The sequence below is a fragment of the Geospiza fortis genome, unplaced genomic scaffold, assembly GCF_000277835.1.
Source record: "Geospiza fortis unplaced genomic scaffold, GeoFor_1.0 scaffold147, whole genome shotgun sequence".
NCBI lineage: Eukaryota > Metazoa > Chordata > Aves > Passeriformes > Thraupidae > Geospiza > Geospiza fortis.
The window spans coordinates 1,145,577-1,167,990 of record NW_005054372.1 but is presented as its reverse complement, the minus strand read 5'-3'; the positions used below and the strand labels follow the sequence as shown (position 1 = coordinate 1,167,990).

General features: G+C 38.5%; 1 protein-coding gene across 1 annotated transcript in view; it reads right to left on the bottom strand.

The window, feature by feature from the left end:
- The window catches only part of HTT (huntingtin), a gene marked incomplete at its 5' end in the record, with an annotated part of 85,836 nt that extends 63,422 nt beyond the window's left edge, over window positions 1-22,414 (bottom strand). The window contains 14 exons of the mRNA XM_031060067.1: window positions 7-125; window positions 401-524; window positions 2,309-2,673; window positions 3,030-3,110; window positions 6,402-6,449; window positions 7,345-7,549; window positions 7,923-8,101; window positions 9,501-9,642; window positions 9,864-10,002; window positions 10,398-10,477; window positions 12,416-12,475; window positions 16,018-16,138; window positions 16,541-16,624; window positions 22,380-22,414. Of these exons, the coding sequence (XP_030915927.1) occupies window positions 7-125; window positions 401-524; window positions 2,309-2,673; window positions 3,030-3,110; window positions 6,402-6,449; window positions 7,345-7,549; window positions 7,923-8,101; window positions 9,501-9,642; window positions 9,864-10,002; window positions 10,398-10,477; window positions 12,416-12,475; window positions 16,018-16,138; window positions 16,541-16,624; window positions 22,380-22,414 (1,782 nt within the window). The remainder of the gene's footprint in view (window positions 1-6; window positions 126-400; window positions 525-2,308; window positions 2,674-3,029; window positions 3,111-6,401; window positions 6,450-7,344; window positions 7,550-7,922; window positions 8,102-9,500; window positions 9,643-9,863; window positions 10,003-10,397; window positions 10,478-12,415; window positions 12,476-16,017; window positions 16,139-16,540; window positions 16,625-22,379) is intronic.

The following is a 22,414-nucleotide window of genomic DNA, read 5'->3' as shown; positions in this document are numbered from 1 at the left end:
TCTCACCTTGTTCTCGTGATCACCAGCATCTGTTGCATCCTCTTTGGATGTAAATCGATCCACGCTGCTATCAGAGGGCTGCCTGCTATGGCTCATGGTCTTCAGCAGGTGAGACTGTTGAAGAGCTTTAGAAAAAGGCAATTCATGAAATATCATTTCAGATGCAAACTAAAAGCACTTTAATTAAACTAATTACACAAACATGAAAAACAAATTAGCAGTGATCAAAACAAGTGATTGATCACAAGTGTTGAAATATATTCCTTATTTCACATATCCATCTAGTTGTTTGTTTTTCATATCCATTAAATGAGTCTTCACTCCCCTCAAGTGCAGATGCACCTGAACACCTGGCTAATGGTGTCACCAGTGTGGCCCACCCCTGTATTTATCAACATACCAAGAGAAGAATTTCTGAAGGACTCTGACGAATCATCTTGGAGAATATTTGCAGCTTCATCTTCCTCATCCTGCAGCTGCCCAATCTGCATTCCAGAATACTGTCCTTCAGCACCCTCCAAAACCTACACAGTGCAAGGACAGGACTTAAAATAATTTATCTTTACACAGAGCATTACATTTGAATCATGCAGTGTTAATAATCTACAAATAGTCTGAAAGCAAATATGAGCTTGATAAATATTAGTGTCCAGCTGCATGTAAGCCCCAAAGCACTTCCCCTCCTCCTGCAGCTCTGGGGCTATTGGAGGCCATAGTTCCATCTGAGAGTCTCTCAGCTGAGCTATGAACTTGGCTACCAACAGGAACCAAGTAAAACACTCAGTTCATTGCTCCCCTGCAGCTCCCCTTGCTCCCTCATCACAAAGGTCTCTCTCTCAGCAGTTACAAATCACAACCAACACCTCACAGTTAAACTCCCCCATAACCTCACTTGTCCTGGATATGTGAAGTCAAACCGAGAACACACTGTGTAGGACAAGAAAGGACAAAGAATTTTTAAAGTATTTCAATTTCTTCATTCAAAACCAGAGACTACTAAGATGGTCTCATCTGGAAGAGAGTTTGACCCTTGGAACCAAGGCAATAAATAGGCAGTAGGTATATGAAAAAATAACCATAAAAATTAATCACAACAATCAATGACAGTAAAGTAAAAAAAACAATTTCACTAATTTTATCAGAAAACAGGACACTTCTTCAGTTACTTCCTGTCTTTAAAAGCACCTGGAAGTTGTTCATTAAAAAGCTTGTGTGTCAGTAACTTGGACAACCACTTAGTCTCAATTATGAAAGGATAATTTTACACATAATTACTGCTTGTAAAGAGTATGCCAACTGACAAGAATTTGCATAAACACACTGTGCCAATAAACACATCTTGTCAATAAATGCCTGCTCACTTTGGCCTCTGCACTGCCTTCATTTAATTCAGAGAGTAATTATCATCACTCCTTTGGTTCTTGAATCCTCACACTTGCAGAAGTATTTTCTTTGCATGATTATAAATTTACTACTTTTTGTAGTGCTAAGAGACTATTAGTCTTCCACATTACTATAAAAAAATGAGAGCCAAACGTCTGATGATGTTTGAAAAAATCTTAACTTGTTCTAAATTTTCCCCCTTTTGAATTTTCTCCTCTGGCTCCCAGTAATTGTATTTTTGCTGTTTTTATTACAACCTCACAATACACTTGCCCAAGAGAGACAAATGTCTTAAAATAGATATCCTGTATGCACATTTCAGGTGTTTATTAGATATGTAACTGCTACATTTATAAATCATGCAGCGTTTGCCCATTATAGGAGGAATCCTTAAGATGGAATAAAAATGAAAAAAAAAAAAAAAAAGATGAGTTGTGCTGCCAAGTGTAAAAGCACAGGCAGAAGGCAGTGTGAAGCACCATGCTCCAAAAATATTCCTTTAACATTCCAAATAAACTGTTCACCCTTTAACACTTCCATTAACCCTCCTGCACCAAAACAATTGTTAATATATCTATACAAAATTAAGGATATACTTCTAAGAGGATATATTTATGTCAAGACTTTGATATTGCCATTCTTTCAGTGAGAGACATCTGTAATGCCTTCACATGACCTACCCAGAGAACACACTGATTACAGCTTTGTAGCTTTTCATTACTGCTGAAGTGAAAGTGTTAAAAGGAGGTCAAGCTCTCCAATAGAGGTGTGAGCTGCTGACCTTTCCACTGTTACTAGCTGAGGATTGAAAAGTAGAAGACGAGTAAGGAGACGAATCCAAGTCTGGGCCCTCCATGGAAGAGCTCTGAGATATGTCGGGCCCCTCAGTAGAAGGAGATCCCCCCTCTGCCCGCTGCACACTTACAATTTCAGAGCTGTCTGAAGGGGTTACAGCAGAGTCTGGACCTTCTGTAGTGGTCTGAGAGCTATCACTAATTGGTGAGGAAGCCTGTGTGCCATCATTCAAATCCATAGTGGCATCTGACTGGACAGCACTGATCTGGCTGGAGCTCCGACTGAGCATTTCCTCCTCCTCCCCTTCAGCAGCTGCGCTTGTCAGGTCACAGCTGGGCAGCTCCACGGGCTCTGACTGCAGCGTGTGCTGCGAGCGCGGCTGCTCCGTGATGATGTCATGGCCCGTGGCATCCGCAGCTGAGCTCCCCACTGACCCAGCTGTTGACACTCCTGATGAAGAAGCCAGATCACTGGTTATCTCACCCTTCACAGAAGCTGCAAAACACAGGCATTTATCAGTCAGTCCAGTGCTTGAATTTGTGTTTCACTCTCGACATGAAAACACAGGCTAAACCACATCTTAAACTAGGCTAAGGAAAATGTGTAATGAAACAGTTAAACTATAGGTAGGAAAACAGGCATCTTATAAAGATTCCACCCCATCTCTTTAAAAAAAAGAATGCACTCAATTTCCTGAAGTTTTACACTCCACAGTATTTATGGTTTTTGTTTACCGTGTCTTTTGAATACCCATACACTTCCTCACCACCCGACATATCACTTACACATTTTGCATAGAACAATAACAGAATGTATTTGCTGACTGCACTGCTAAAGAGAAAGGCAGGTACCTGCAAATGATGCAGAGCTGACATCAGATCGGGTTTCAGAATCATCATCCAAGCCTTCTTCTTCACCAAGAAGTACTTTACCTGAGAAGTGATATAAGAAAAACCTTTAGTTTTCAAAAATTATAGTCAGTTTGAAATGTTGAGCAGCTGAAGTCAGATGTGAAATCTATTTTTTAAAAAGTTCATCCAAATTATTTTTCATAGCTATGATGGGTAACAGATGAAAGGAATGAATAAAGTCCACATCCAGTCCCTCACTGATTCATCAAGAAAGAAACAGGCAGCCGCGACAAGAAAACAGAGTAAAGCAATTTTATTTACCAGTGCAACCATTCAGGAAATGACCTACAACCTTATTACTTCTAGTTTACTTTTGTGGACTACATTTAGGATCCCACTAATTTCATCAAGTATGTGCTATTCCTGAGGACTGGATATCTAGCATCGGGATGTCTGCCCTCAACTCTAAAAGGCATTAATGCACCACAAGTAATAGAATAAATAATCTCTTCCTCCTTAAGGCTACAAAAATTATCAAAGGCTGCTTGGAACTTCAAAGATAACAGTACAGAAAAAGCCCAGGGGGAAGAGCAGTGCAGACCAGAAGCACAAGACAACACAGGTGGGACAGGGTAATGAATCATGGACAACCACGGAGAGCCAAGGATTACTAAGGCAAAAAATCTTCAGAGATGCTTTTGCCATAAGAAACTTGAGAACCACTTCTAACATAACCCAACCACCACTGAGTTCTCTTACTCACAGAGCATTATCTACTTAAATTACAGGCAGTGGAAAGAGAAAGATACCTGCAGATGCACGCTGCCTGGAAAGCAACCAAGGACACAACTGCACTGCAAATCTGTCCCTGGGACAGCACATGGAGTGCAGAGGGAGCTGCTAAGCCCATCCTTCCACATGTTGCAGGTCCCTTGCTGAGACAGAGATTCACAGCAAGTGCTGGGAGAAGGACCATTTTGCTCAGACTACCAAGCTGCACTGTAGATTCATAATGCAAGAAACTAATGTTTGGAAAACTCTGGGTGAATACCTCTGTACCTTATTCAAGTTAATGGGGGGTAAAAAAAGCATTAATACACTTTTGTATTTTGTGGGTTTTTGTATTACTTTCTTTTTCTCCACTGCTTTCATACATAGCAGTACCACTGTAGAATTACCTTCCTCTGAAAAGCATGATTTATGATACTCAAAACTGTAAGTAAGGCAGAAAAGTAAACATGGCATTTCCATATACCTTCTACGTAAAATGACAGTAATTGAGAACTACACACTCATATGGACAAATGAGTAAAATCCTGCTAGGAGTTCCCAACAAAAAGCACAAAATATAATATATTCTTCTCTATTATTTTGCACATTACATCCATTTCACTGAAACAAACCAGGATGTTCTTCTGCTTTCCATGGCTGCCCACCTCTAAAAGTAAGTGAAAGAATAAGAACACTGAAAAACAGTCATTAGACACATTAGGTTTTGTATGCTTAAATGTATTAAATGGATATATAACACACACAGCAGGATACTTTTCCTCTATTGATAGGAAAAAAATCCAGTTAAGTTGCTTTCAAAACATAGGCTTTGATTTCAAAAGGAATCTTCAGCCTTTTTAGCAAATCATCTTCTAAAGTTGAAACACAAACGAACCAGCGCAGCCCAGCTGCTCAGAACTGAAGTTGATCTGATGCAGCAAGATTGTAAAGATGTGAAACAGAGAATTCTGTAGATCAGCCTCACTTCACACCCCGACACACAAAGGAGCATTACAGCTCGAGAAGTCCCATCCATTGCCCACTACTCTGTATGACTGCAAAATGACTTCAAGGAGGAAGTGGGAATAGGCTTGGATTTTCCCTCCTTTCTACAATGGAGAGTAACAGGAAATGAACAATTCACAATTCGAAAATAAACCTGTACAAAGCACAAAACTGTGAAGGGATTTTTTCAAATTGTTTATGCCATTGCTCAGACCACAAAATCTTCATATCATAATCCTGAAAAGGGATGAAAACTGATGACTCGTACACGTTTTCTCACCAAGTGAAAGATTAGTATTTTAATAAGTACTTTAATTGAATTTATTATGAATACTTCAAAGTTACACTGAAGACTACCAACAAGACAAAGATCCTAAAGGACAATGTAATATTTTTTATTTACAGGTGATATGTGTAGTTATTCTGATTTGTTGCATTCTGTCTCACCTTTGGATGCTGCAGCAATAGCTACTTTCAGACATCCATTCTTTCAATATGACCTTTCTAAACTAGAAATGATAACTGCATCTGTAAGCACTATTTCATTCAGTTTTAACCACTACTTCACAGTTTGGCATACTTTTAAAGCATACAGATAAGGTTATTTAAGAAAGCTTAAATAACCTATCTGTATGCTATAAGAGTATACCAAACTGTAAAGTAGTGGTTAAAGAGTGGTTACTGAGATTACTTGCACATGAAGATTGAAGGACATATTTGGAAAAAGTATAAGCTGTAATGGTGCTTCAACTTTATATAATCTCACTTAGTTTCAAACTACTTTTCCTTGAAGTTTTTCTCTTCAGCATTGCATACCTCTTGCTTACTAATGCTTGCAGTGACTACACTACAGTCACACAGTTTCACTGCAGTAGCAACATTTTGCTCACCTAATTCAGGTGATGAAAGTGTTACACAGTTGTACCTAGACCGAGTCTGTCATAGTTATATGACTGGTTTAAATCAAAGTGTAAACATACAACTAAATATTAAGTACTTTCATGCACAAACTGGGAAAAGAATACTTCAGGGCAAACTGTATTCTTTAAAATCCTGTTAAATGAACAATCTATTGAAGAGAGAAAATCTACACAGGCAAGACAAAAATGTATAATCATCAAGAGCAGAAAAAGAAATAATAAACCATCATATTAAAGCATGCAAACATACACATGCATTAGTGAATTGCAGAGAAAAAACCAGGCCTAACAAAACCAGGAAAGCTCACTGTTTAGCAAGTTACATTATTGGTTAAGTATTACCATGAAAAAGAAGAATGCCCTGTTCAGAGAGATTATTTTTCCGTGCTCTTAAGAAGTTAAAACTGCATCATAATCATCAACATAACTTTGAGAGTGAACTACAGTAAAATAAAATTATACTGCTTTAAATTATTTTAGAATATCTTGATTGCAATATCAGAAATTGCATCAGAGTCTTTTCACTACTTACAATGATTAAGCTCAGCTGATAACACAGGCAATTGTGAATGAAGACCCAAGTTCAGCAAGACAATGAAGTGGGGAGGGGGAAAAGAACAACCCCAAAAAAATCAGGAAGGAATGTAATTAAAGATTGGTTTTCAAAAATAATCACCTTTATGCTTTCTTGCAAGAACAGGGCTGCATGAAGACCCCCCTCCAGCTGCAAATCACAGAAAGTAACACATCAGGGCAAAGACAGAGCTAATGAAATCATGAAGGAATTCTAATAGCCACAAGTGGAAAACAAAACAAAACAAAACAAAAAAAACCAACAAAGCAAAACAAAAAACCCACAAAACCAAAACAAAAACCAAAGCCAAGAAGAAATAGCAAACTTGTTGCTTTTGAAGTCCAAGGTTTTTTGACCATTTGACACCGAATTAATTTTAATATTCTGTGCCACTTGTGTGTAGTTTGCTTTCAAAAATGTGTTCTAAATTTCCCTGCTATGACTGCTTCCAGCTAATAATTTACCTTCCAGAAGCAGCAATATTGGCTGACCCAATAGTTCAACACAGACTTACAAAAACCCAATTAGAGACTGATTCTTTTGAAACAGGTATGGAGCAGTTAAAGAGAATTTCAAGAACATGCACTCCACAGATAAGAAAGCTGATAGCTGATTTTAATAGTTAAGGATAAGCTTAAGTCATGCTTTAATTTCATGCTGGTTTTGGTATTCAGAAAGGAGCTCTCAGTTAATATGAACTCTGATTAGATCTGCTTTATGAATCACAGTTGTCAGATGATTGGTAAGAACATTCATGTTGTAAGGTAAAAAAAAGTCAGCATATTCAACTTGCTTTGTGTAGCAAAAAAAATTATCAACACAAACTGTAAAAAAAAAAAACCCTCTGAAGTTTTGCATTAATCAATGAATGTATACCCACTAAAAATAAGGAGGGAAAGAACTTCAATTGTGCCTGGGGAAAAAAGAATGCCATGCATAGCTTCATACATTTCATTTAACCCTCATGCTTTTGCTAACACTGAGAACTAGAGCTGATGATGTATGTTCATTTCCTTTTACTCCAACTCCCAAAAGCAGAGCTCACCTATAAGTTCCACAATGCTCCCGCTGCGGCTCCTGCTGGCAGGTTCATCTTTGGATACACTGACCTGAGCAATGCCCCCACAGGCAGTCAGGGCATGGAGCAGTTCAGGGGGGGGAGTTCTGAAGAGCTGCTGCAGCAATTCTAAAGCTCCAGTCACAACATTATGGTCCTGATGCTGGGTATAGTGCAGAGTCAGTTCATAAACCTGAAAGCCAGCAGAGTACTGCAGTAAGTCTCTATGAAGACAGAACATATTATGGGTCTTATCCCATGCAACATCAAATTTCAGCAATGAATTAAGAATAACTGATGTTTGGTATAGATGATCTTCACACAATCTTCCAAAGGGGAAATGTCAACCAATTGTAGCCACTTAAATGCCTTTTTGGTAGAAGTCTGGTCATTACTTATCAATAATTCCACTCCTGGACCAACTATCATTTATCAAGATAAACAGGAATTTGAGAAGTCAGAGTGTTCAGTATCAGACTGATCTATTTATTTCGATCACTACTTATTTATCTCCCTCCCAATTAGTACTCTTCAGGTACTAATAAGGGTTATTATTCATATTTTACCTGTATAAGTTGTTCTGGTGAAGGTGAAATCTCTGTTTCTTTCCTTGTTACACCAAAACTGCCTTTCAGGCTGGTATCCTTTACTTGTTGTTGCAATAAAGGTATGAGATACCTCAGTGTCAGTAAAACACCCAAAATTAAAAGAGTAGGACGATCATCTTCTACAGGAACCAACAAGCCTGAGGGTTGAAACAAAGTGGCCAAATAATATTTGTGTTGAAACTAGCCACTGTCAGTAAGTTATTTCATGTAGTCCATATAAGTTTCTTAAAAAAAAACCAAAAAAATCAAAACAACAAAACAGAGCAACCAAAACCTAGCAGCAATTTAAGAGTGTTTTCCAAATGTAGAAACATTTGAAAATATGTATTTTTTACTACTGACAATCAATTACACAGCATGGGAGAATGATCAGAGGACCCTGACTCACCTTCCCTGCTTCCCACCTCTTTTTACTCCATAAAAACATAAGTTGTTTTGGTTTTTTTTGTAATAGCTGATGCTGTCATGAAATGATCTAGACTCTCTTGCTCCTCTCACCTGCTTCCTCTCTCCACTTGACAGCTTGCACCCAAGTGTAATTCCCTTACTCACAGATGCACTACTATCCTAATGGAAGATACTTGCATTTTGCCCTGTTTTGGGAACTTTCTTCTGTATACCTACCTGCTAATCACAACCAACCCCAAAGCATACTACAAATTAATGTAAGTTATGGAAGAAAACACAACCTTCTATCCAGGGAAGATAAAAAATTCAGAATCAATTCTTGGAGCTCCCATTCATGTTTCTGTTTGCATTCTACATCATTGCCAAGGACATTATCACACATCACTTTAGAGGGAGGAAAGTCACAATGTAGCTGTTGAATTTTTCACACTTCTTGAAAGCAGCAAGGCTAACATGATAACACCTTATGTATCTGCTGGTCTTCCTCAACTCTCCTTTTGCAAGGCAGTCTACATAGTAAAGAACCCCTTGTCAAAGACAAAACTGAGGCAAGTTTCCACTGAAAGCCAGAGATGCCTCTTGCCATGACTTGCAAAACAACCAGAAGACCATGCAAACTTCCCAGCTGAAGAAATAAGGAAGCAATACCTGATACAAAATTGTGCACTTTAAATTAAAAAAATCTTCAATTTCTGCTCTAAGTTGTAACAGAATCAATGTGGTGGTCCTCTAAGAAAGGCCACAGGGTATGTGATCATGGTCCAGAGCACAGCAGGGTACGCTCCACCTCAGACCTGCTGCATTAGAAACCAAGCTGATGGACCATGCAAGTCTTCAGACTCCTGAAGTTCACCCAGAACTCTTAGACCTCATTTTCCAGCAAGCTACTTGTTTCCCAAGCCTCAGCTACTTCTTTTTAATATTACTTACTAGCACTGCAGCACAGAGAGAGACAAATAGCTTTAGAAGTATCTTCCTCTAATTTAGCACCAGATAGAGAAAGTATCGGCAATTTTCAAAGTATCCTTGCTTTACCTGAAAACCTTTCACGTATGCAAAGTGATACATATTCTTACATGTAATGTTACTTACACATAAAACAAATTATTTTTTTGCCCTGAATCTTACCTAAAAGCACATTCAATAACCAGGCATAAAAATACTGTGTTCTTCGTGAATGTTGGCAGATGCTCACTGCTGATCCTGCTGCTGTTCGACGGATAGTGGGGGAACTGGATTTAAGATTAGCTATGAAAGCCTTCAACAAAACCTAAAAACAAGGACATCTTACTTAATTTTTTATCAGAAGTGTACTAAGAAGCCAGCAAATGTATTTTTCATTTATTCAAAGCACTACCTCATGCACATCAAGCAAAGGCAACATCAGGCATGCAGCTGTAACACAGCTTTCTGTACCATGGGATGGTAATGCTGATAACTCACCCTGCTTTGGGATTTAACAGGGAGCACTAATAGGGTAAAGAAAGGTACCTTAATCTCATTGTCATTTGCAAAATTGCCAAAGGCTGCCATGATTTTGGGTATTGCTGCAGCCAGCGTCTCCTGCACCGATTCCTCGGGTCTCTTACTGATCCGTGTCAGACAGGGTAAAAGGTTCACCAGGTATGGCCTAAGTATGGCACAGGAGAAAAACTGATTTGAGAGCAGAACTATTGAACCCTTCTAAATATTTTTAATTCATACTCCAGTTTTGTGGTATTACGAAATCATACAAAAATACAGAACATAGGAAAAAAGAAGAATCTTCTGAATGCAAGAGAAGAATACACTTAAAAAATACAAGTCATTATCTTTACAAGTTTTCCCCCCCTACAGTAATGTATAGCATAGAACTAAAACTCCATTAAAAAAACACACTGATGAAATAAATTCAGAGAGAAAAAGGTGATAGCAATTCCTCCAACCTCCTAATTACATACTTTAAACTTCCAAACAGTAATATGTTGTTAGCATCTGTATTTCTTTAAAGGTTCTTTGGAAAGTTCATTATTAGAATGTGTTTACCTGCACTTCTGAGGCCGAACTAGATGGGCAAGCTCAGCAAATCTCCAGAGTGCAGCACGCAGACTTCTTGAAGCACCATTCTAGACAGAGTATATAACTATCACATTTCATCATGCAAAACCATTTCCTACAAAAAACTGCCTATAACATACAATAGTGTATATTTTACTTAAACAGATAAAAATATAAGGTGTCTGGAAATCATAAATTTCCTTTAGCCAAAAGGAAGTCAAGTCAGTTCTATGACTGCCTTCATTTTTCTAGCTGGCATTAGGAGTTTTCTGAGTAATCTAAAATGAATAATAAGGAACACCACAAAAGAAAAGGAAGTGTCTGAGTTCTCTGCTCTGCTGAAATCTGCTTAAAATACCACAGAGAAAGGCATCAGCCAACAAAGAAACACTGATGAGAGTCTGAAAATCACTGTAACACTTGCGGAGATATAAATACAGCACAAAATTGACAGCAGAGTAGATATGCAAATAAACAACATTCAGCTTCCGAGTGCACCAAAGGAAAAATCAATATATTGATCTGTAGCACTTCATAATGGATTGACTGCTGAAGTTTAGTATCTATTTGCCTGGACTGACACCTTCCATTGTGCACCTGACTTGAACCAGAATGCCCTTACATTAGTGTCTAGGGATGCAGCACAATTCCTTAGTGTTGTTGGAAATATAGAAAACTGTGGAAGTCAAGGTGCCTAGTAGGGTGTCTACCTAATGTAGTTCACACCCAACCAAAATGCTTCTTAAATTGAGTCCCCTGAAGACAAAGCTGAGATGTTTAAAAACTGTCATTTCTTTATTGCTTTCTTCAGCTGGTATATCAAAGGCTTGCAGCCTTGTTAGCATGACAAGTAAAAAATACTTGCATCTGAATTACAAAACATGCATTTCTCAGGTTCACAGCCAAACAACAGATTCTGGCATGGTTTCTGAAGTGATCCTGATGCACAAACAAAATTCAGTCTGCTGGGTGCTCCTGTTGCATATGCTACCTCTCTCTCACCTGTCATGAATCCAAGAGCACCTTACAAGAAGTACATGCCAACTGAACAACAAAATACTTCCTCCTACACCCAGTTATAAATGTGCAGAAACTTTGGAGCAATTTGTATGTTGGTTGTTTTCTGTTAATTAGGTAATGTCCATTTCCACACCCTCAAAAATATTGCATGACATTAAGGTACAGCAATACAGTAAGATATCCACACATGGCCCTACATCTAACACAAGAAAAGCTATGCACACTGGTTTTGTGATTTATCTTCTAGAGCTCTATTATTCCCACCAAAACAAAAAAAAAAAACAGTATTATTACAGTCTGACAAGTAACACCTCTATTTTCTGTCTATACAAGCCTGACCACATGCTTACAGATGCAAGAGACACAATTTCAGTGATACTGTTCTAAACATGGCATTTCTCTTCTGCAGTCACAAACTTCAAAAAGGCTATTACTAAATTTCTTCCTGTGGACATAATTGATTTGTAGCTTTTGATACCTAGAGATGCTTCAGTATTTTTCCCTATGCCTCTGTAAGAAACTGTAAGCACATATCATACATTCATAAAGTAGTTGTAGCAGGTTACTTCAAACCTTAATTCTCCATGAGGTTGTGTCAATTAAGAATGCCACTGTCCTCCATCTACTTTCCATCACCCTTTTGGTTTGAGTTATTCTTTCCAGCTTAGTCAGTGGAGCAAACATCATGAATTATTCCTTTGGGTGGGGAGTCACTAAGGCTAACTCAAAGTGCCATTCAAACCGAATGCTCATACATTTTCTGCCAGATAAACTTTCAGGAGTGGTTAAATCCAAACAATGGGGACAGCAGTGAGGAATTTAGTAGAATAATACTTTAAAACAGTCACAAATCCTTCTAAAAATGATGATTTGACCTTGATCTTAAACGACAAACTACTAATTTACACTAATGGTACATTCCAATATACTAGAACATAGACTAAATACATTTTTAGAAGAAAGAACATGAACGAAAGATCACTCACCTTTTTAATCTCTTTATAGAGCTCTAACTGTAACCTGGGAAGATTGGAATCCATCAAAGCCTGCAATAAAATGCATTGAGAACATAGTGTATCAGAGGGAGGCGTTTTAGAGGAAAAATGTTACATTTGCAGTAAAACAGCTTCAAACAGGCACAGAACTATCTAATGGTCCCTATATTTGATGTATAACTAAGGAAGTGATAAATATTGAGAAGAGAGACATTTATCCTTCACACAAATGTGGACAAACTCCACAAACTCTAACAGTTATTTGCAGTAAATATTGACTGTTTTACTGACTCTACCTGCAAAAGGCCATATGGGATCAGCCTACAAGCAGAGCTTACCTCTTGTGCTTTCTGGCAATCACCAGAAACAGCTACTCATGAACAGAACATTAAACCACAAGAATAGCATTCACAAGCAGCAAAAAAGCACTCCCTGCTACACTCCCCCACTGTCAAGCAGGCTCCTACTATTTCTCAAACTGAACCTGTATTTGTACCATTACCTTCAGCAGCCCCTGAAAACCCTTTGTTTCACGAATCAGCCAATTTCCTGCATCCAGTTAGTACACACACCACAAGGAGCTCTGCATACCAGAAGTGTCACATCCCAGGATCCAATCAAGCATACAGCAACAGAGTTCAAACCTGCAGCCTGGCTAAAATCCAGTGTACATGAAATGAAAGCAAGCACAGAGAAGTAGTAATTTTCTGTTCACCCCAACTTGATCATTCTCTACCTTCAAAGTGAAGAGAATAAGAAGATATGAAAATATAATATTTTCATAGAGAACAATTTGTATATATATATATGGTTACCCTTCCTCCTCCACGTTTTTCCCTAGTGTATACTACAATTTAGGAATATTTCCATCAGCTCTTCCTCTGATGAGATGAGACCCTCATACAATCTGAAAGTGCCTACATTGTGAATTCATGCAGCGCTATGTTGTGGAGTATTTAACTTTTTATTCCTTGCCCAATAATTCCTCCATTTCTAATTTTCTAACTGCCTTCCTGGCCACCAACCATTAAACTCCCATCTTCACAGGATTAGTCATCATGACTACAAAATCTGATGGCACCCACTGAGCTAGAAGCCACAACTGCTTCAGCACAGTGAGTGGAGTGCCTGTGGCTCCTCCAGAGCCTCATCTCCCCAGCTAAAACTGTATGCTCCAAAACTCCATTCACCCCAATCACACCTGTTACAATACAATGGCATTGCCTTCCCCAGAAAAATCTTACCTGGGTTGCATCTTTATATTAACATAAGCACCCCAACTATAGACTGAAGGTGCCAGGATGACAGCAGGTGGGATTTACTTCACAAAACTTCATTTTTATGAGAAATTCACTGCCCCTATATATATATATATATATATATGAGGATAACAAGCAATACAAAAAAGCCCCAGCTATTATTTTGCTTTGAGGCTAAGTTATCCTTACAACAGATCCAACTATAGGAACTCTTTTTGTTAGTGTACAGCTATATTTTTAGCAAACTAGAATCTATAATGTCATCACTGGGAAAAAAGCATAGTAAGCTCTAAACTGCTACAAGAATAAATTCCAATTACTGAGGCCAATTGTACTGCAATCTGTGTGAACAGTCCCACCAGTATCATTAGCACAGAGAGTACTACAACATCATGCATCAGCTTTACAGACAAGACAGCTTGACCTTACCCACAGAAACCTGCAAAGTCCCAACCTGGTGTTTTTTCTCTTACATGTATCACCACAGTTATTTAAATTTTGAGCCATTTACGCTGTCTTTGAGGTTCTGACAGGTAGGTGAAGTGAAAACTGAAGATGACTTACAGAGTGTTTATCTTAAAGTATGTGCTCAGCCTTGTCTGCACAGAAGAGTTCATTTTCTAGTTACAGTAATGAGCACAAACTCCAGACAGACACATAGTTACACAAGTAATGCTTATATCTATAGTCTTTTATTTCGAGAGAAGCTACAAAGTATCTTTTGCTAACTAGCAAAAGAATTAGCCTCTAAAAATGTCTGAGATACTAAGAAATGGCCGAACTTGGACTAAAATGCAAGCTTGGGGGCTCAACAGCTCTGTTCTACTTACCACAAGCATCACTGGCACTTGCACAACCAAAAATAAAACTGGACATCTTTTTGTTTCTGCATTTATACACAAGTGTCTGCCCAAGTTGCTAAATTGCTTCCACACAACATAAAGCACAGAAACAGAATACAAGGAACACCAAGCTTCCATAACAGCCTGATACATCCATGTGTGTGGAATATCACAACTGTTACCACTTCAGAGCTGAGACCAACCGCCAAGCTTCATGACTGACAGAAGATGCCAGCATTTTAAACCACTTTAATCTTGAAAACAAAACAAACTACCTTACAAACATTTGGAAAAAAATAGGTTTTTCAAGTTACCCTGAAACATGCCAGAAAGCAACAATATTAAATAGATTAGAGAATTTATGAGGTAAATTTTATACCAAGCCTACATAAGTGTTTCATGGAAAGTAGGAAATAAGCTTATATTCTTTAGGACTGTTTCAGAGCAGCTTTTAAAGCAAATTGAGTTAAATAATAATGTACGCATTTCACAGAGTGCACTCCCTCCAACAGAAAAACATTCAAATCAGAGTGAAAAGAGCAAAGGGCTATTGGGCCAAACAAAAAAGCAAGGAACTCACACTTCCTCATTCCCTATCATTATGGAACACACTACACAATCTGTAAGCTTCTCCATACAACTTCCAGCCACAAGCTCAATCCCCAAAACTTAATTCATTCAGATATCAATGTTTAGTTTTCTTGCTTCTACACACCCCTTCATATGAAAGAAAATTATTATTTGCATATTTTTAAAGCACTTAAATTTTGCATCAACTAGATTATTTATGCAGGTACATAACAGTGTCTTAAAGTTCAAGTATTTCAGAAAAAAAACAAACCCAAAAAAAGGGAAGTGAACACAAGGCCCTTCTTGAAGCAGCAGCTTCTACAAATTACTCATAAGGTTAATTTTAAGATACTTTGAATCAAGATTTAGACCTTGCATGACCTCCTGTGCATGCCCATCTGCCGCTCTCTAACAAGCTCTTCATTCTGGATCACAGCAGGGGAACAAACAATCTCCAGAATACTATATTTATTCTAATTTCTGCCTGAAATCTCCTCCTCCAAGTCTCAGCAAACCACACTACCTTTCAATCAGCTTCTAAACAATATTTTTACCTTTCCTCATGCTAAGTGTCTATGTTTACAGAACAATAATAGGAGAATTCCTCCCACACAGGATGATTTCAGAAAAGCCCACATTCCTGTTTTGGTTAACTTGAAGAGAACAAAGTGAATGAACAATTGAAGACAAGAATAGATCAGAGCAATGAATTACATAAGACAAGTTAAATATGTTGATCTGGGCATAGAAACCTCTCCTAAGAGAGAAAGAGCACATACAGAATTTAGTACAGAAGCTTACTTAGCCTCTTACATTATGAGATATTATCAACAGTAAGAAAAGTAACTAAAAGAACATCACTGGGAATTCAGACAGGACACTGCATCAAGAAGAGACAAAATGTGACAGTAAAAGCTCTTACTTTAATAACTTTATTAAGGCATTCATCTGCAACCATCCGGACATCAGATTCTGCATCCTCACTGCAGAGGAGAAAGAGCTCCATAGCAATGCCCAGCAGCTTCTGAAATTCTGGGGAATTCCTAAATAAACAAACATTAGAAAATTACAAGATGTACCATGAAAATGAACACCAATGATGTTTTGAAAGCATTTTATAATCCAACTATACATATATTATACCCACATATGCAAGAGGAGGAGATATAATTTCCCAACTCTTTCCTACATAACCTGGTAAGGTATTTGACCTCTGTGCCTAAGTTTTTCTGTCTGCAGTAGAAGGAAAGTGCCCACTCCACCAACAGGTAAACAAAAGTCCTTCTTAAATTTTGAGTTGGTTAAAAAAAACCCCATACCATTTCAGTTCTAAATAGAAGCAATTATAAGGAATCCTCCCAACAACTAACACTCTAAAGTTGTTATTCATCCTAATGAATTAAAGACATTAATAAATAATCAATAAATGAAAGACATTGCCTTACCTTAATGACTGAGCAACTATGTTTTCACATATTGTTAGACAGTGATTCACTCGATCTTTCTTGGTAGCTGCAAGTTCTTTCTTTCTACAGGAAGAACACAATGATAATGTATGTGAGACAAGAGTTCAAAAGTGACCATTCAAACACTTGCTAAAGTAGTGTCTAATCATTACTCAAGAAAAAGATACATTTGCACTCCATAAACAGCTGTACACCAACTACCTGCAGACCCAGGACTTCATCTGCAGCTTCTGCTAAGAGCACATGGGCACGCAAGCAAAGGAGAAATATAAACTTAGAAAAAGAATGAAGAATTAATCATTTAACAGGGAATATCACATTAATTCCAAAACTTTCACTGAGAAAATGCTTGAATGAAAACTGAAGAATGAAGAAGAGTAAAGGGAAAGGATGGAAAAAATGAGGCAGTCCTAGAACAAAGCAAAAATAAAAGTGATAGAAAGAAAAAGGTTGGAGAAAATAAGCCATGAGAACAAAAAATAGCTCTTTTAAAAAGACCCTCCTCCTACATTAGATCATCGTAAGACTTTTTTTGTCTGTCAATGTCTTGAAACTTCGAGTTTTATTAAATGGACAATTTTGCATCTGAAGTGCAAAGGATGACAAAGCAATGCCACCACACACTACATTTCTCCAAGGGTAATCACAAAACCAGCAAAGCCCAAGGCACAGTCTGCCCACTGAAAATAACATCCCTAATAACACTTGGTATAGGCCAGGAAAGGCCAAGCTGAGTGCACAATAATGAGAACAAAATGCATAGAAACAAAGAATGTGTATCTACAAACAATAGAGAGCACAATATGAAAAGCTTCTCCTTTGCAAAATGTGTTTAACATTCACTTCAACATGATACAAGCTCTTGGAATAGCAGCTCTTTCCTGCTCCACCCCCAATGAAGGAACTGAAAAAAGAGAGTGAGACAGACTCCCAACTCTGACTGGGAAATTTTATTCAAGTCTGCAGTCTCTCCTGCTCCTAACTTTACTGACACAGAATCACTTCTAGGAAAGCAGATGTTACTTTTAAATAATTAACCAGTAGCAATACTGGAGCAAAACCACCCACCCAAAGGCACCCCTTCTGAGCCTGTTTCACAATAAAGAACTACCAGATTTTCACTCACATTCACAGAGAATCTTCCCTTTTGTTTTCCAAATGAAAATTGACAATTTTTAGTATTCCATTCTCTCAGTAAAAAATAGCAAAAATCATGAAATAGCAATAGTTCAGTGTTTCTGAACTAGAAGTTGGAAAACAATGTGAACCTTGAGTGAGCCTTCAGTTACATTAACAGCAGCAACACAAGAGCAAGAGCCAACAGCAAGTAGCCAAGAAGCACATTAAATTCAGCTAACTCAAAATACAGTGTTAGACAAGTGTTTTTAAAGAACTACACTGCATTATTTGGGAACTTCAGCTCAAATAATAGTAGAGGCTTCAAAAGAAAAAGTTATTAGTATCCCAGTCATCCCAGTATCCCTGTCCCTTTTCTTCCCTCAGGCTGGAAGTGAGGGGTTCAAAAGTCTGTGTTCCCAAGATTTCAATTTTTCTCACAAAGAAAATCTCATCTCATCCCAGAAATACTTTCTACTTTTATAAGTTTAAGGAATAGCTCTGAACAAAGCCATTTTTTCTGTCTTAGTTTGGCAGCATTTTATTTAGGCAAGCTAAACAGCCAAGAGGATCTCTTCTTGGACTTAAGACACTGGCAGAATATGAGCAGACAACCTGAATTTGCTCAAGATACACAATGTCTTTCTCTCCATCTTGAAAAAGTGTCAGTCTTCAGCAGCATTTCAGATAATCTCTAACAAAAAAACAAATACTGTCCAAGATGTCCAACTGATTTTGCAACATCAGCACCACTGACGTGAGCAGGCACCTCAGAAAATGATTAAATCATTTCAACTTTCATGCTAATTTTACCCAGCAGTTCCAATCTCTTATGAGCACCATTTTCAGTACATATTCAACCCAAAAATACAACAGGCACATCTGAACTTGCCCATAAGCTCACTCCTTCAGATACAAGACATATTGAAAATACTACTGACAAAGGCTACTTCCAGAATAAAGTTCTCAATTATCTACACAAAACACAGCCCTGAGCAAGGCAGGCAGTGTCTGAGTTCAATACTGCTCAGACTAGCAGAGATCAATTTCTTGGGCAAATTTCTGTTAACACAGAGATCCACTAACACATAATCTACACCTTGCTGAAATAAGTAACTTCAAAATTTAAAAAGGCCTGGCTAGAGAAAATATAACTTCCAAAAAGATAATTTAAAGAAATGAAAGATGGAAGGAAAATGCGTAATGTATATTATGTATGTGCACATATTTTCTGTGCCTAGAGAGGGAGAAGGGTAACTGAACAGTATCTAGAGAGAAAACACATGATTTTTTTTAGTTCAAAAAACCAAACAAAGCTCTATTCAGAAGTATCATGAAGTCCACAGGCAAACTGCTGATGAGCATATCCAGGGGGTCAACAACAGCATCACACATTTGATGAATTAATCACACACATCTGATGAGTAACAGAAGACAGGAGATATGGAAGCAGCAGTTATCAACAGCAAAGCTCCATCTCACTTACAGAGGAGTTTAATCTCCTGTGTACTTCTACACACCAGGAAGATTAACAAGCAATGTAAGCAAGCCAGCAAGCCCAGATAATTTTGCCCTGAGTCCAGATGAGCTGACTACAAGGAGTTGCAGTTCCGATGCTCATTTTTATTAGACCTTGAAATTAAGAATATGTGAAGAGTACAGAAGTTCTAAAGCTGAGCCAGTGATAAGAAAAAAGGGCCAAACCAAATGGCTTGACATTAATCTTGACAAAAATAACAGAAACTAAAACTGTTCTTTTAATAACAAATAGAAATATGAGTGGATCAAGAAACAACTGAGTCCAAACATAGAGGACACTGGAAACAAGGTGTTGGAATGCAGGATTGTAGTGATGGATTGTCAAATTAAGCAGAACTGCTCTACTACACACCCTAGACATGGTAATGCAAAAAAACCATCAAGGAACCACTTCTGACAAGCAGGGCAATAGGTAATACCCATGAACTTTGTGTGATCTTCAGTAAAACAAGAAATTAATGCTAAGCCTCCATATAGCACTGATCAAACCAATCCACAACCACAGCTTCAGTCAAACATAAAAGACACAGAAAAACTGAAGAGTATAGAAAAAAGGATATTCCTTGGGCTTTTACAGTACCTTTTGCTGTAAAGGTAATGGTTAGAATCAAATGTAAAAAAAATTGAAAATAATTACAGTAAGCGACTATTAGAATAAATTGACAACAAAAAATTCAGAGAATCCACTTTTGGATTCACAAATCAAACTCTAAATTTTTACACCATACTAGTAAACTTTTAAGTTAGTGGGGGCTTTGTGATCCAAAACAAAATATCCAATTCTAACAAAATGTCAGAGGCTGAAAAAGCTGAAAAAATATAAGGAAGAAAATTAGCTGTCTAAGCAGAAGTGTATAGAAGCAATATGACAGAGAACTCAAGCTAAGTTTACATACAAGGAAAAAAAAAACCCAACAAGAGATAAGAAAGAGGGGACCAGAGACTGACATCTGACTGGAAGGCATAATGTGAGCACAACACATGATTATTGCTGATTAAAATCTCTTGAAACAGAAAAAAGTCATATCTTCTTGGTAAAAGCTTGGATTTAATTAAGATTTTTATTAAAAAAAAAGAGAGGATATCAGTATTATCAAAAGTTCTGGAGTCATTGTCTTACAATAAAGTGAAGAAAGATATAGATACCTGCTGGGTAAACAATTAATTCTTCTCTACCCCAATCTCTCTGATCTTAAAACATTTCATAGGAGGAGACAGTCCTCAGTAGGATGGTAGGAACTTACTACACAGAACTACAAGAGATTAATGTGTTATTTACAGAGAACCACAACAAAGATGAACACCCCAAACACAGAGACCATTTTCCTTTCCAGTTTACTACAAACAAGAAAAAATAAACGCAGATAGTATTGTGAATTACATTCAATGTGTCACCTGCTATTTCACTAAAAGTCTGAGGCCTCAGCAGAGGCTGCCACCATAGCTTTTCACTGGCTTTTATGAGGCTCAGTGCTGTCACTGAATTTGTCCAGTTCCTGGGGGCATACAGTCCCATCAGCTTTCTGAAAACAACCTATTTTTAAACACAAAGCAAAGTCAACGAGGACAAGTCCAACAATGATTTTTTAATGTTTACAGCAGAATATGCCTAAATGTAGACCACCAAACCAAGCATACTATCACAAGCATGACAAATGATTCTAAGGATTTTCTCTTGCAATATCATGGCCTCTCTTACCAGTAACTTTCAAGACAGAAATTTGAACAGCACCTAGGAAAGACTGGAAATAGATGTTCATCCATGTCACACAAAGTACTAGCAAAAAAAAAAAAAGAAGCACAAAACAGAGCAATTAGTCCCTGCAGACCAGTAAGGCGCCTAAGAACAACTAGCTGATGAAGAAGATGAGTTTTCTCACCTATTAAGCATCAGAAGTGTGGAAATGCATTGTGATTGTTTGAGACAACACTCTCCAGAGACAAACAGCACCAACCGTGATAATTTAGTTGGCAACCGTGTCAGAAAGTGCAGAGGGAGCAGGTGGCCAAGAGCCCAGAGCCACTGCTCTGCTCCTCTGCCAGCAGCACAGCAAACTGCCAAGTCAGAAGTTACCTGCTCCTCAACCCTGCTGCTTCTCCCTTCTCTCCAACAGCGGGAGAAAAAGTATTAGTGTGACTCATGTGTTTACCCCTAAAAGGCTCCCTGCCCTCACACGCGCTCGGTAAAAGGCGGTGGTGGAGGGTGCAAACGCAAGGGGCAGCACCGCGGCACTGAACAGCTCCTTGCCCTGCTCCACCCAGTAAAGCCCCCCAATGGGAAACGCGCATATCTCATGGATCCAACACGCTTATCCTTCACATTTAAGAAAGAAAAAAGATATTAGGAATATTTAAACGAACTTCTCTTAGGTCTCTGTGCAGCACATCTCAGCACAAGTCTTTAAATGAACTTTGTCACAAACAGACATCCACAAAAACTCCTTCTGAAAGCATCAGAGCTCAGACTTCAACTCTATTTAAACTTTCAATTCACAAATATCAAAACTTGTTTTCAACTTCAACGTGAACTTCCAGGGCACTGCTCTTATAAGAAAGAAGAAATCCGACTGACAAACAATCAGCACTTAAAGATATGAAAAGTGAGTAACAGAGCGGAAGAAATTTCTCTTGCTCAGCCTTGAATCCTCATTTCAAGAAAGCTGCACAACCAGCTGGGGAGTTCAAAGAAAAGACACTCATGCAGAAAGCGTCAAGCACAGAAAAACAAGGTCTCACAAAAAGCACTACAAAAGAGAAAATGCTGAAAGTAGTGCTTTATTCAAGCTATGTTTAAGTTTTTGTCTTTTTTGCAGCAGTGTACTAGGTGAAAAAAAGTTTTTTCTTCCCAGAACCAGCCTGTGAAACACACTCAGCATTGCTGTGCCTGCCGTTCATCTCCAGCACTGGTGACTTTTCCAACGCACTCGCCCCAAAAGCTACTCCAGATCTGAACTTCGGCAGAGAGCGGACAGAGCACCGCGACACTGCGGTGTGTGTGTGTGTGTCTGCGGGAGCCGCCAGCTGCCAGGGACCGGGCAGCGCCGGGCCCGGCTCGGGGCGGTCCGCGGGACCAGAACCGGAGCAGACCCGGAGCAGAACCGGGCCCGGCGGGTGCCGGACACGCGTGTGGGGAGCCCGCGAGTCCCGGGCGCGAGTCACTCACGGTCTCTGGAGCGGCTCCCCCGGGGGGGGGCCGGG